At 39.5% G+C, this 13,376-nt stretch overlaps 1 protein-coding gene across 1 annotated transcript in view; it reads left to right on the plus strand.

Moving 5' to 3' along the window:
* Window positions 1-1,797: 1,797 nt before the first annotated feature.
* xkr7b (XK, Kell blood group complex subunit-related family, member 7b) overlaps window positions 1,798-13,376 on the plus strand; it is a 57,229-nt gene continuing 45,650 nt past the window's right edge. The window contains exon 1 of the mRNA XM_079589004.1: window positions 1,798-2,280. Coding sequence (XP_079445130.1) covers window positions 1,817-2,280 — 464 coding nt within the window. The 5' untranslated portion in view covers window positions 1,798-1,816. The remainder of the gene's footprint in view (window positions 2,281-13,376) is intronic.

Here is a 13,376-nt window from a genome sequence, read left to right on the forward strand (position 1 = left end):
AGATGCAGGGACGAGCAGAGAGTTCCTCAGGGGCATGACTTATATATAATATATGTAATATAATATAATAATTATATATAATATAATAGTAGCCTGCCGGCCAAAAGTTTAGACACTATGAAGCCTTTTATGCTCATCAAGGCTGCATTTATTTGATCTAAAATACAGAAAAAAACTGTAATATTGTGAAATATTACTACAATTTTAAATCATTGTTTTCTATTATAATATAGGCTACTTATAACATGTGATACTTTTCAGGATTCTTATTTTTAAAAAAGAACAGCATCTTAAAATAGAAATATTTTGTACCATACACTACCGTTCAAAGTCAGTAATTTTCGAGAGCATCGGTTCCCGAGCAGACGTTTACACCAGTGCATTATAACCTTCGCTACGGTTGCTGCCGTCCACACACACTACTCCGGAGTTTTCGACCCTCGAAAACGGAGACTGACAGTCAAGTCCGAAGCAAGACCATGCAAGACAGTCACACGCAAGTGACGCAACCCATAGCAACGCGTTATGGCAACGACACCTCAGACTGACAGAAACGTAAAAATAAACGTGCATTTATGCTACTTTAGTTTTGCACACATTGTCATATTATAATCAAATGCATCTTGTTTTATTGATCACAGTATTATCATTGGTATATATTTGAGAAGGGCACTTTTGATTAATTTTGAAAAAGGGCAGGGGCTCGAGCTTATAAACGCAAGTGAAAATCCCCCCCACACCCCCTCTGCACGTGCTGGTCAGATGTAGCCTATATAATAAGGTTTTCGGAATCCTAGCCCCCTTTAATGGTGCGTTCACACCGGACGCGAATAGCGCGTCAGGCGCGAGTGATTTCAATGTTAAGTCAATGCAAAGACGCGTTACAATGCAAAGACGTCTTTGCATTGACTTAACATTGAAATCACTCGCGCCTGACGCGCTATTCGCGTCCGGTGTGTAGGGACCGTTAGGGATAGTACACCCAAAAATGAAAATTCTGTCATCATTACTCACCCTTGTGTTGTTCCAAACCTGTGTTTTTTATTCTGTTGGACACAAAAGAAGATATTTCAAAGAATGTTGTTAAACTATGGAAGTCAATGTGTGCCGGCTACCACCATTCTGCAAAATATCTCATTCAGATAATAAACTCATACAGGTTTGGAACAACATGGGTTAGTTATGACAGAATTTTCATTTTTGGGTGAATCCCTTTAAATTACTTGCTATTTACTGTCTTCTTACTAAATATAATTATCCACATCATATTTCCCATTGTGCAGTATTACTAGCTATGTGTGTTTTTTTTATTACTATTTTTTTTATTAATCCTTCATCTCGAATTATTTTTATTCAACCAAGATTAAGGAAATCCTGGAATGTCAGATAAAAAAGATAAAAATTATATTTTAGCGTTAAAGCGCAATCATTCTCAAGTTTAGGTTAAATGTGGTTGGATCAAGCTGTCATTAATTTCACTCAGGTAAAATCTGCATTACCACAGCTTTTGATCGTTTATAATGACAACAACAAAAATTCCACAAGACGCTGCATATCTTTGTAGTCCTTCCAACGAAATGTTTGATTGAATCGCAAGGCTGATTGTATCCCATGCTCAAACCAATTATATCCCCGAGGTCTGCCATAACCCCCCCCCCCCTCCCCTCCCCTCTCTCTCTCTCTCTCTCTCTCTCTCTCTATCTCGCTCCCAACTCTCCCGTGAGCTTTCGCTCACACTCTCCAGCACACACACTACATCCCCCTCCCCTCTCATTGTACTTCGCTTTCCTTTGCCCACTCTCTTTCTACAACAAACATGGCCGCTAAATCGGATGGAGCAGCCGTGTGTGAGAGCGCTTCACGGTGTCTGCTTGGCCCTGAGCAGAGCGCGGCTCCTCTGCACCCTCACGCCGAGAAGCGCTTCTCGCTGCTGGACTGCTGCTGGGTGCTGTGCGCCCTCCTGGTCTTCTTCTCCGACGGAGCCACCGACCTGTGGCTGGCAGCGGACTACTACTTGTGGCGGCAGTATTGGTGGTTCGGGCTCACGTTAGTGTTTGTGGTGGTTCCCTCCGCGGTGGTTCAGGTGTTAAGTTTCAGGTGGTTCGTGTACGATTACTCGGAGATGAGCGCGTCCCCGACCGGGGACGGATGCGATTTCAGCACCAAGGACAGCGACCGTCGGAGAACCCTGCCTGCGAACGGCACGCGGAAATGCTGCAGAGTGTGCATGTGGCTCTTCCAGTCCGTCATTCACATCTTGCAGATCGGACAGGGCTGGAGGTAAGATGCATTCCATCTAATACCCAGAACTTCTCTTAGAGACCATACGCGCAGCAGAGCAGTCAGTGCTCATTTTCATCCATAGTGTCTGTTTTCTTGGAATGGATGTTACTCTTATTGTGGCTCTCATGCTTGGTGATGCTTTGGGAACAGATGGAAAGAGCTGCATCCTTGTCTGTCTACATCCCGACTCACTCCTCTAGGCTGCGTGTCTTTGCCAGCATAGATGGTGTGCCAAGGTGGACGGAGCACCCGGTGCTATCTCTGGTGGCCCCGTGGTCATGTCACCCTCAGGTTATGTTGAAATGAATGTTGTATTTGGCTTATGTTTGTCCTTTGGAGCAAACCATTAAGTAATAAGAGCAAATCATTGGCTAATAAATGCTCATTCTGATTCTGAAGACATCTGCTATATGCACCGGCACCAATTTGTGTCCAATAAATCTTAAAAACAGTGATTCTGAAATAAAATTTTATGTAGTGACCCAAACGGATTGAATTTAATATTGTCTGTATTGTATTTTCTTTTACTTGGCATATTTTCGTGGATGAGTATGCAACCTGCTCATGTCATTAAGTTAAATTTAAGAGACAATATAATTTGACCCACAAACTGTTTTTCATTTGATTATTTTGTCAATTGTATTTTATTATTTGTGTTCCTATCCGGGTCCTAACAGAACAGTTGAACCTCTGCCCTATAAAAAGAGACAGTTTCTGCTTGGTCTTTACCAAAGCGGCATGGTCAAATCAACAGTGGATCTCAACTCAGTTCACATATTTAGACATAATTGAAAAGTCAGAACCCTCTTCAGACAGAATGGGCATTGTGCAACTCCACAGGGTCATTATTGACAAAGTACAGGGAGTACAGACAACTTCCATGGCGGTTTTCTCATGGCATAACTCATGGCATTGTCTGTTTGCTTTCATCACTTGATCTGGCTTTCTGTGGATGACTTTTAATGTTTTTTTGTTTTTTCTGTTCTTGGAGAAGTTATCAAAAGTGTCTGGTTTGGAGATCGCTGTGAGCATCATACGCTCTTCGAGGTGACACTGTCAAATGTAATGGGGAAACAGAATAGAAAGATGTTGTCTTCTTTATGCTTTTATGGCTTTTGTGCTTCTTGAGGCCTGGAATGGGCATGCAGCGTGTTTGTGAGAGACTCCAGACGGCCACTTGAAGGGCCGAGCAGATTTGTTTTGCTAATGACAATTGAGCTCTATGGGCACTGCTGAAAGCACCCCGAGGAAAGAATGCTTTTCCCTTGTCAGATGCTGCTTTCCTTTATCCCAGAGCAGGGACAGGGGAAGCGATTCACTCCCACATGTGTGTGAGTGTTTTACTGGTATTTAAGTGCTGAATTATTAACACAGGGCCGGGGAGGACTGTGTGTCTCAGTGATTATGTGGGAGAGGATATAGCATTTCCTGCCATCATTCTCCACAACAAATTCCTGTTACCTCTCTTTCCTTCTCTGTCTATCAGTATCTCTCTCTCTCTCTCTCTCTCTCTCTCTCTCTCTCTCTCTCTCTCTCTCTCTCTCTCTCTCTCTCTCTCTCTCTCTCTCTCTCTCTCTCTCTCTCTCTCTCTCTCTCTCTTTACCTCCCACTTGAATTCCCTAAATATGATTTATTATTGTGAACCGTTGTAAACAGAATGCTCCGAGAGTGTATTTTTGCATGGGTTTACGTCTATGTCTGTGTGAAAGAGGGAATCTTTTCATTTTTCTGTCTATCAGCCGTGACCAGATCCACAATGAATCTGCACCGGGAGAAGTCCTCAGGAATCTCAAATTTCCCAGCTTCAGTTCTGAACTTCTGCCTTTGTGTGCTTGTTTATTCAATATTTCAGAAAACTTTGGTTTTGCTTCCAGTTTTAAACAATTATGCAGATCCCCCCTGAAAATATATGCAGATTCTGTCTGGACCTGTTTGTGATTTGCCTGTTTTAGGACAATATTTCTCAACTTATTTTATTCTTATGTACCGTACACCCATAGCCACATCAGTAAGGCTGGAATACACCTTCATCTCCAAACCAGGAATGTATTATGTTTATATCTTTATATAATATTTAGTAAATAATTTGTACTGTTGGGTTCCTGGGGTCCAGCTACAATTCCAAAGTCATGGATTTGACTTCCAGGGAACTAATACAATGTAAACGTCATTATGGATGAAAGCCAAGAATCTGCCAAATGCATAATGTCAATAAAATATATAATCTATTATTTTATAACCGCCTTCTACTGAGATATTGGTTGCTGTGCTTTGATTTACTGAGACGTGATATGAGAAGAACAGAACAGAGCATTTTGTTCTTGTGACGAACGTTTCCACGTCTTCATAAATATTGACACACATACTGGCAAGCAATACATACTGTTTTCATTCTATATCTTAACTACAAAAAATCATGAAATTATTTCTCTCTCTCTCTCTCTCTCTCTCTCTCTCTCTCTCTCTCTCTCTCTCTCTCTCTCTCTCTCTCTCTCGTGTGTGTGTGTGTGTGTGTGTGTGTGTGTGTGTGTGTGTGTGTGTGTGTGTGTGTGTGTGTGTGTGTGTGTGTGTGTTGGTAATCCCCACAAAGATGGCAGTATCCGAAATCCTTGTCCATGTGGGGACATTGTTTGGTCCCCATGAGGAAAACAGCTTATAAATCATACTAAGTGGTGTTTTTTGAAAATGTAAAAATGCAGAAAGTTTTCTGTGATGAGTAGGTTTAGGGGTGGGGTTAGTGTATGAGAATAGAATATACAGTTTGTACAGTATAAAAATCATTATGTCTATGGAAAGTCCCATAAAACATGAAAACACAAAAAAAATCAGTATATGGAATCTCCTTGGGTTCCTCTGTTGGGAATCACAGTTGTTTAGAGGTGATATACAGGTCTGGTCTGATTTGAGAATGTGTGTGTGTTTACACGGTATCACGTTGCATTAGGACATCTGTGACTGCTTTATCGGTCTGTTTGTTGTTTGTGAATGGATGTTTCGGTTGTCTCAGATGAAAGGCACGTGACCTGAGCCCAAATGAGTACATTCACAGAAACACCTCTATGGACTTAGCAGGTCGACAATATTTTTGAATATCAGTAGTCAAAAGTCTAGCACTGCTCTAGCAGTCAAAAAGAGCAGATTAAAGATGCACAGAGCAACTGAGAACATTCAGCTATTGGAAATTCTGACTCAAAGGAGCGATCAATGCACACCGCTCACATAAGACAGAACTGAACAGCCGGAATCAGCTGCAGAGACATGGAACTAGATTTACAAAACAAGACAAATCAACAGAGTCATTCTCGTGATATCCTGAAGAATCTGTGATTGCACCTTAGTACAGTTGCTCACAATGGTCTATCTATCTATCTATCTATCTATCTATCTATCTATCTATCTATCTATCTATCTATCTATCTATCTATCTATCTATCTATCTATCTATCTATCTATCTATCTATCTATCTATCTGTCTGTGAGAAATGTGCAATGCTTTGCAACGCTTTGTACAGCAAGTGAGTCACTAGACTCTTTTAGGCTACATCAAGTTTTCATTGTCTTAAAAATCACATTTTGCCAAGCTGAAGTAAAGACTTAGTTGGACCTGTTTTAACACCCTAGACACACACACACACACACACACTCAGATGCACTCAAGCACAGAGCAGCTGTTGTGATATGTGTGTTGCAGGTGTGTAAGGCAGTGGAGTGTATCCGCTGGGCCATTAAGGGAGTTGATGGGGATATTCTCACCGAGCTGAAGGCATTACACCGCAGCCGGAGTGCGTGAGGAGCATTTTAAAGCAGAAAACACCTCGCCCATCTCCAACTACACACCTCAAAGTGACATTTTCCCAGGGCCCGGAATGGAGAAAATAATTCCCCATTAGATACGGCCGTCATTAAGAACAGGTTAGAGAATGGAGGGGTTGTCTTTTGCCTCCTCTCCCCTGCCATCCCTCTATCCACTTGTCAGTCTCTCCGTCTCATTCCCTTCCTAAAGATCCTGATGCTGTCTGTCTTGTCAGAGCTGACCCAGTTCTTCACAGCAGATGCTGGAAAAAATACTCACAATGGAGCGACAGATACATCGAGTGTGTGTGTTTGTGAAGGAGAGAGAGTGTTCACAGGTTTCCTAAAAACAGCAGCTGAATATAGATTACGCTGAGCGCTGTTTGCACTGTATGTGAATGCCTCTGTGCACCCATCTGCTTGTCAGAGTGAGTTAAAGAGAGTTTTTTGCCAGCAGATGTGTGGGAGAGCACTGTACTTATGTCCAGGGATGTTCCTTCAACTTCAACTACAATATTGAATTAAATACTGGGTGTTTCTAAGAGCTTGAGGGGGCTTCCTCCCAGGACTTATGCTCCAACTTATAGCATTGGTTCTGTGGCAGTGTAACTGGTCCTACTCAAACTGCTCCGAGCGGGATTCGAACCAGCGTCACCGGGATGGGAGGTGGGCACGCTAAAGACAGCAGAGTTGCTAGTGAGCCTCGTAGGGGAGTGAGGTTTACTCGCACAGCTCTTTGATATCTGGCCTCCATTAGCATTACAGCATAAAAGTTGTGATAGTCTTTTCTTCCCTATTGTAAAGAATATCAGAGTAAAACGGCTTCTTGAACCAGAAAAAAATGTAGGACGGGACTTGATTTTTGTCCATTGAGAATTGGTTGGATCATTGTGGTTTACTTGTGCTGTGATGTCATGTGAGTGACAGGTTGTCCCGCCCTCATCATCAGAAAAGAGACGAGATGTCAATGCAGGAGGGAGGATAAGTTATTTTGATTAAAGATTACGTGGGCACATGAACTTAAAAAAAGAATGATGTGCACAGATAAATCATTTATAATGAACACAGCAATTTTCCATAAAACAAGAATTGTCAATTTTTTTTTTTTATGACATAAAATGTGTGTAAAGGTTTAAACATATAGCGCACTTGGCCGGACTTAAATTACTTGATGTCCCTTGTCTGGATATATTAACAAAAATATATTTACCATCAACCATTCTTTCAATGTTGTAATAATTCATCCCCTTGTTTTAGTTAAATCAAAACGAGGGGAACAGATGATTTAGTAAATTATTTTTTGGCCATGATTTAGTAAAACGAGGAAACTAATTATTATATTTTGCACAACTGACCTAAAACAATGGAACAATTTAGTAAATTGTGGCCACGATTTACAAATGCATTTCTGAAATAATAATAAAAAAATATATAAAATAATAATAAAAATGACAAAAGCACAGAACAGAATTATTATATGAATTAAAATTAATATAGTATATTAATATAGTATAATTAATATAAATATTTATATTAATAAAAGCTATGTATGTATATATATATATATATATATATATATATATATATATATATATATATATATATATATATATATATACCGTATTAAATATTTGAAGTGGATCAAAACCTTTCATCAAAGTAATATGAATTTTGAACAATAACTGTTCTTGTCTTAGAACAACTTTGATTAACTTTTTTGTATATAATAACACTTATTCAGGATTCAAAATTCATTTTATTTGTAAGAATACTTGAATAAATACTGCTTAATCTTTTTAAAAATAGCCTATAATAAATAAATACTACAAAAAAAAAATATAATAATAAATTCACTCACATGTATTTTGACGTTTGGGTTTGCTTATTGATGGCTACACCACTTGGTGTGTTTAGAATCCTGAAACACACGAAACGGACATGAATTAAAAGAGTGTATGTTTAAGAGCTTGGCACATGCACATTTTAAACTAGATTTGAAATGATATTTCTTTTTTCAACAACCATGGCCATGGTTATCAGTCATTGACCAGCTTCTTTATGGATTCATTCTGGCAGGTCATCAGAGCTCACAGGATGTGTGTTGTTTTATGAGTACACATGGGACGTGGGGTCAACTCAGCTGCAGTGAAACTTTATGATGCGTTTGGTTTAAAAGGCAACTCATGAATGTTTGAGTGTATATGAGGGGTGACGGGTTATTTACCGTCTCAATCTATCAATCAAACAACAATCTGTGGCTGGCAGAAAATGACTTTTTTATCTAAAACAAATACGTTTATTCAAATTGGAATTTTAATGAAATCTCTCTTGATTGTCCTTGACTGATAAATAGGTTATATTTCAGATTTTAATATCCCCAGGTGGACGCACATTGATTTACCTGTTTGCTATGATGGTGTCTATTTCCCCTGTGCAATTACACCCGTCAGTCGTATTACTGTGATCTGATTGGCTGAGACAGTTCTGGGCAGCTCCGCCGTTTTGAACATCTGGATTGGCAATGACCGTGGGTTAATTATGTTTACTCACAGACACGTTTATACACGACCAGAGAGCTCTTTTCAGGTTTTATAACATGATATATTGTAACCAGTTTCATGATGTAGGCTAGAACGAGATAAAAAGTTTAATTTGTTCAACAGATGGTGAAGAAATTATGCCTTGCTCTATCAGCCGGTGTTGATATTCACTTTGTGTCCAAAAGAACCTTGGGACACGGGCAACTCTTATGTATTATAAATCAACGTTGAAGCACGAAGCACCTGTACTTTTTCTGTTTATTTTGTTTTGTTTCTGTCTGTGCTCTCGCTTTTACTCTGGAAGGAATGGATAAAGGGCAAGAGTAAGAGAGAAGCGCTGGCTGTTCTCTGTGTAGAGACGTGGAGTTGTGCATTGTGGGGGCAGTTTGATTTCTGTCTGTTCTGAGTGAAAGATTTCCCCATTACAGAACGAGTGTAATAATGTCACATCAGGAGAGGAAGAAAAGAGAGCTCCCTAGGTGCGTAACCTCTCTTTGACTCAGTTGCTTGCATATTCATGTATGATATGTATATTCGTGCTGATCAGGGCAGAGGTTTAATTGAGTCTGCCACTGATTCTGTCTTGTTTTTTTTGTGGACTGCTGAAAAGCCTGAGTTGAGAATAGACGTGACTCTGGGGTTATCTGTGAGAGTCAGCTGTGAGGATATATGGAGGATAATGTGCAAATAAGGACGTTACAGACTTATGTAACCAGACTTTTCTCTTTCAGTATTAGAGTTTATTCTGTTCAAGAACTACGCTCCACACAGCACCCCGTAGGATTGTTTTCCAATAAACATGCACTAAATGGACGTTTTGACCATTGTGCCTTGTATTGCTGTTTTTGCAGCGTCCCATACCTGAACGCTGCATTTTAGATGCCATGGCGAGTCAAAAAAAAGTTATTTTGACTTTTGACTTTGACATATTTTGTTGATCCTGGAACAACATCCCTGTGCAAAATTGAGTCCTAACCCTATTCCTACACCTAAAACTAACCCTACCCCATAGGTTATCCCTAAAATCAGAGGGAAATGATAGGTGAATAACACTGATGTAGAAGCACCTAACCCTGGCTGTAACCCTAAACTTGACATGTACACTCTAAATATGGACAGACCCAACCGTTGGGTTAAAAAAAATTTTTAAATAAAATTTGTCCATATTTGAACCAAATTTGAGTTGAAACAACCCAACATTTTAAACTTGTCCCTCGAATCTGATGGTTGATTGGAATGTTGTACTTGTTGAAATCAGGGGCATGTTCAAGCTCAAACCGGTGCGCAACATTTTGCTACGGTTTCCGGGTTGAACGACATTTTTCCAACGGGGTTTGAGATAAGTTTTATCTTGTTTGGTGGGTGTTTCAAAAATGTCAGCAGCAACATGTCTATAAACCATGCGGTATTAAAGCGACAGCTCGCATAATGGGTCCAAATAAAGTGGTTTACAAATGTGTCCGCTGCAGCTCGGTATACGCAACAATTGACGATATTAGAAGACACACTCTAAAAAATGCTCCTCTTGTTCATTAACATTGTCAGGGTCTGAATTCGACTCAAATTGGTTCGAAATCGCCGCCATCCATGATATTTACACTAGAGTACAGCTCGTGGTTATGAAGGGGCGACCCGAACACGCGCTAAGCGCTGCCAATCACAACACACTGGGCCAGCTAACCAATCACAGCACATTTCGTATTTCGGAAGGAGGAGCTCCATCGAAAATGACGTGTTCAACCAGACTGGTGAGAGAGGAGCTGTAATAATGTAAAATATGTGAAAATGAATGCGTTTTTGAACAATCAACATGAAAACATATTCTAGTACACCCCAAAAACACAAACAAGACTTCGTAAAAGGGCATAGAACGACCCCTATAAAACCAGCCAGTCAGATCGGAGATGCTGATCTTCATATTGTGGCAATTTAGTGTGCAGTACGCATCAGCTGCCTGAAGCTGAAACTACAAAACATAGCATCCCAAATGGTGCAAACACTCTTCAAAACACTCTTTGGCACAGCTTCATTCAGGTCCATACCACAAATGCATCATAGTGTAGTACAAAGGGTTAGAGATTTGTCCCAATGAGCAGTATTAATAGTCATGCTTTTCTCAGCAAGCACCACTAATTATTTCCAACAATAAGGCAGAACACAGTGCCCATTAGTCACGCTATTGATTCGACAAAACGTTCAAAATGACCAGAGTCCCTCGTTCACACTGTCCTCCACTTTCATAGTCTGATTCCTCTAAAAAGCCTCTGATTTAACAATTCAACTACACGCTCTCTCCGGCCCCCTGATGAATGCATTGAATTCCTTTTTTTTTTCTTGCGCTCACCTCATTTTTCTCCACCACTTCAGAGGGTCAAGGATGAAAAATGGAAAACAGAAGAATAGCCTGTTCCAGTTATTTTCCTGCACAGCCAGAGAAAGGCTTTAGGAGGCGATAACTCCGTAGAGGTGTGACATCCCGAAATAATGCCACTATTTCCACAAGCAATAATCAGCGGATTTCACCAGCGCTTTTTTAGCTCAGTGTGTCAAAGTATTTAGAGTTTTACTCACAACACTGTTTCTTTTGTGCACTTTAAGAAAACCGTGTCAGCTGGAAACAAAAGTTTGTTGTGAAAGGAAACCAAAGCGTCAGAGATCGAGTTTCTTTCCTGACATCTTAATCTTGATCTCGCAGTCGTTGCGCTTTGAACTGCTACTTACCACAAGTGCAGGATTGTCGATTTAACAGGCGGCTTTATTGCAGGTTGTTTTGAAAATATGCCGTTGTGAGATATACATTGATTTATATATAAATATAGTGGGTTACACATATATTTTAAGAGCGGGGAGGCGATACAAGGCGGGAGAGTTATTCCCATTGCTGCAGAGTTTGCTGTGGAAGCATTTTCACAGGCCAAACAATACAGAGTGAAGAGTCTGCATTTCACACAGTAACACCGCACTCCCACACACACACACACACACACACACACACACACACACACACACACACACACAGCGTTTGCACAAAACACATATAGCCTACATACATGCAGACCTGCAAACTTTTGCTTGCGCACGGAGATAAAAATGGATATTCAAAAGCATTTGGTTTAGCCTAAAACAATGACATAGGCCTATGGCATATGCTGTAGGGTAGAGAGGGAGTAATTGTAACACATTGTTTTCTCATTTCTTCATTCCATGTTTAGTCTACATCTTTGAACATATGCCTTTAACAGCTTTAGCAGTCATTACTCAAGTATACATTCTGTCTGTATCCATACTAATCAGACTATATATAAACAAAGAGCAAACAAGATATGGAATATTGTTTTTAGTGACAAATGTATGTTTATTTGTTGATTAAGTGTTATGTTGATTTATGTTGGGATAGAGGTTGCAGTTAGGTTGAGATAGGAACAGAGCAGACAGTTTGTAATATTTTATATAATATTACTATAATATTTTTGTAATTTTGCAATATTGCTAGCAAACCAGTTTGTTGTACAGGTGAGGTGGCATTACCTGCTCTGACTTTCCAGCCTGCCGCACCTCCTCTGGTGCCTTTGGGACAGCTGCAGGGTCATCAGCTGGACACCGCCGTTCATAGATGTTTCGCCCCCTACGACCAGTACATCTCCAGGCGGGGGGGCCGGTGGCATGCTGGGGAATCCAATAGTAAACACAAAGTAAAAAATAATAATAACTCAAAGCATATGTAAGTTTTGAAAGAGAATTAACTTATCATAAATAAAATGACAAAAATGAGATAAGAAAGACTGTTATTATCAATGTTGAAAACAGTCGTGCTGCTTCATATTTTTGTGGGAAATGTGATACTTACATTTTCTTTTGTAACATTATAAATGTCTTTACCTGACACTCTTGATCATTTGAATGTGTCCTTGCTGAAATAAAGTATTAGTATGAACTAAATCTTTTGGAAAGGGAATTGAATTGTGTTTGCACAAGTATGATGGTGCATTCAAGTATTATGTTTACAACTCTCCTTTTCTCCACAAATGGACTCATTCAATACATCACTGTCTTCTGCCTTCAGAAATGTTTTTATTTCTGTGATGTAGCCTAACTAAATATAAGCCTGCATTTCCATCATCTTATATGACAATGTTAATATTGATTACATTAGAATTCTGTATTATTCGGTCAGTATTCTGTACTTTCATCTTCTTCAGTTCTGTCCTGAATTGTAACGAGTATCCTGTCAAATTTGTCTGTCATAATCAGCAGGTTTTTAACAATAATTAGTGTGACGCATATGTGGCTGTGAGTTTTAGTTTATTTCCTTTTTTTTATTACTTTTCTGCATCAGATGTTTTTTATCCAAATTACTTGCATTGTATTCAAGGTATGCTTTTTTTTTAATCAATGCATTGCAAGCGCCAAGCTCGTGTTGCTAGAGTTTTGCAAGCACCTCTCACATTTGCTTTAGAACATTTTAATATCTAGTTTCTTTCTAATTTATTCCTCAGCAGAAGTAAATACAAAATTCATGCACTGTTGCTATCAAACTTCATGTGGATGTGTTGTATGTACAGGATGTTGCTTGATCTAATTAAATTTTGGGATGAATCACAGCAGGTTTCACAGGCAGAATAAATATCATAACATTCACACATAGCATACTAACATAACCCTGATATATAAAATACATGTGAAAGTCTATAATCAATTTACTGTATTTGGAAGATTTTTGCCAGTTGCACAACATTTGATGAAAATGTATACATATACATA

This window comes from Phoxinus phoxinus (genome assembly GCF_949152265.1).
Source record: "Phoxinus phoxinus genome assembly, chromosome: 18".
Classification (NCBI taxonomy): domain Eukaryota; kingdom Metazoa; phylum Chordata; class Actinopteri; order Cypriniformes; family Leuciscidae; genus Phoxinus; species Phoxinus phoxinus.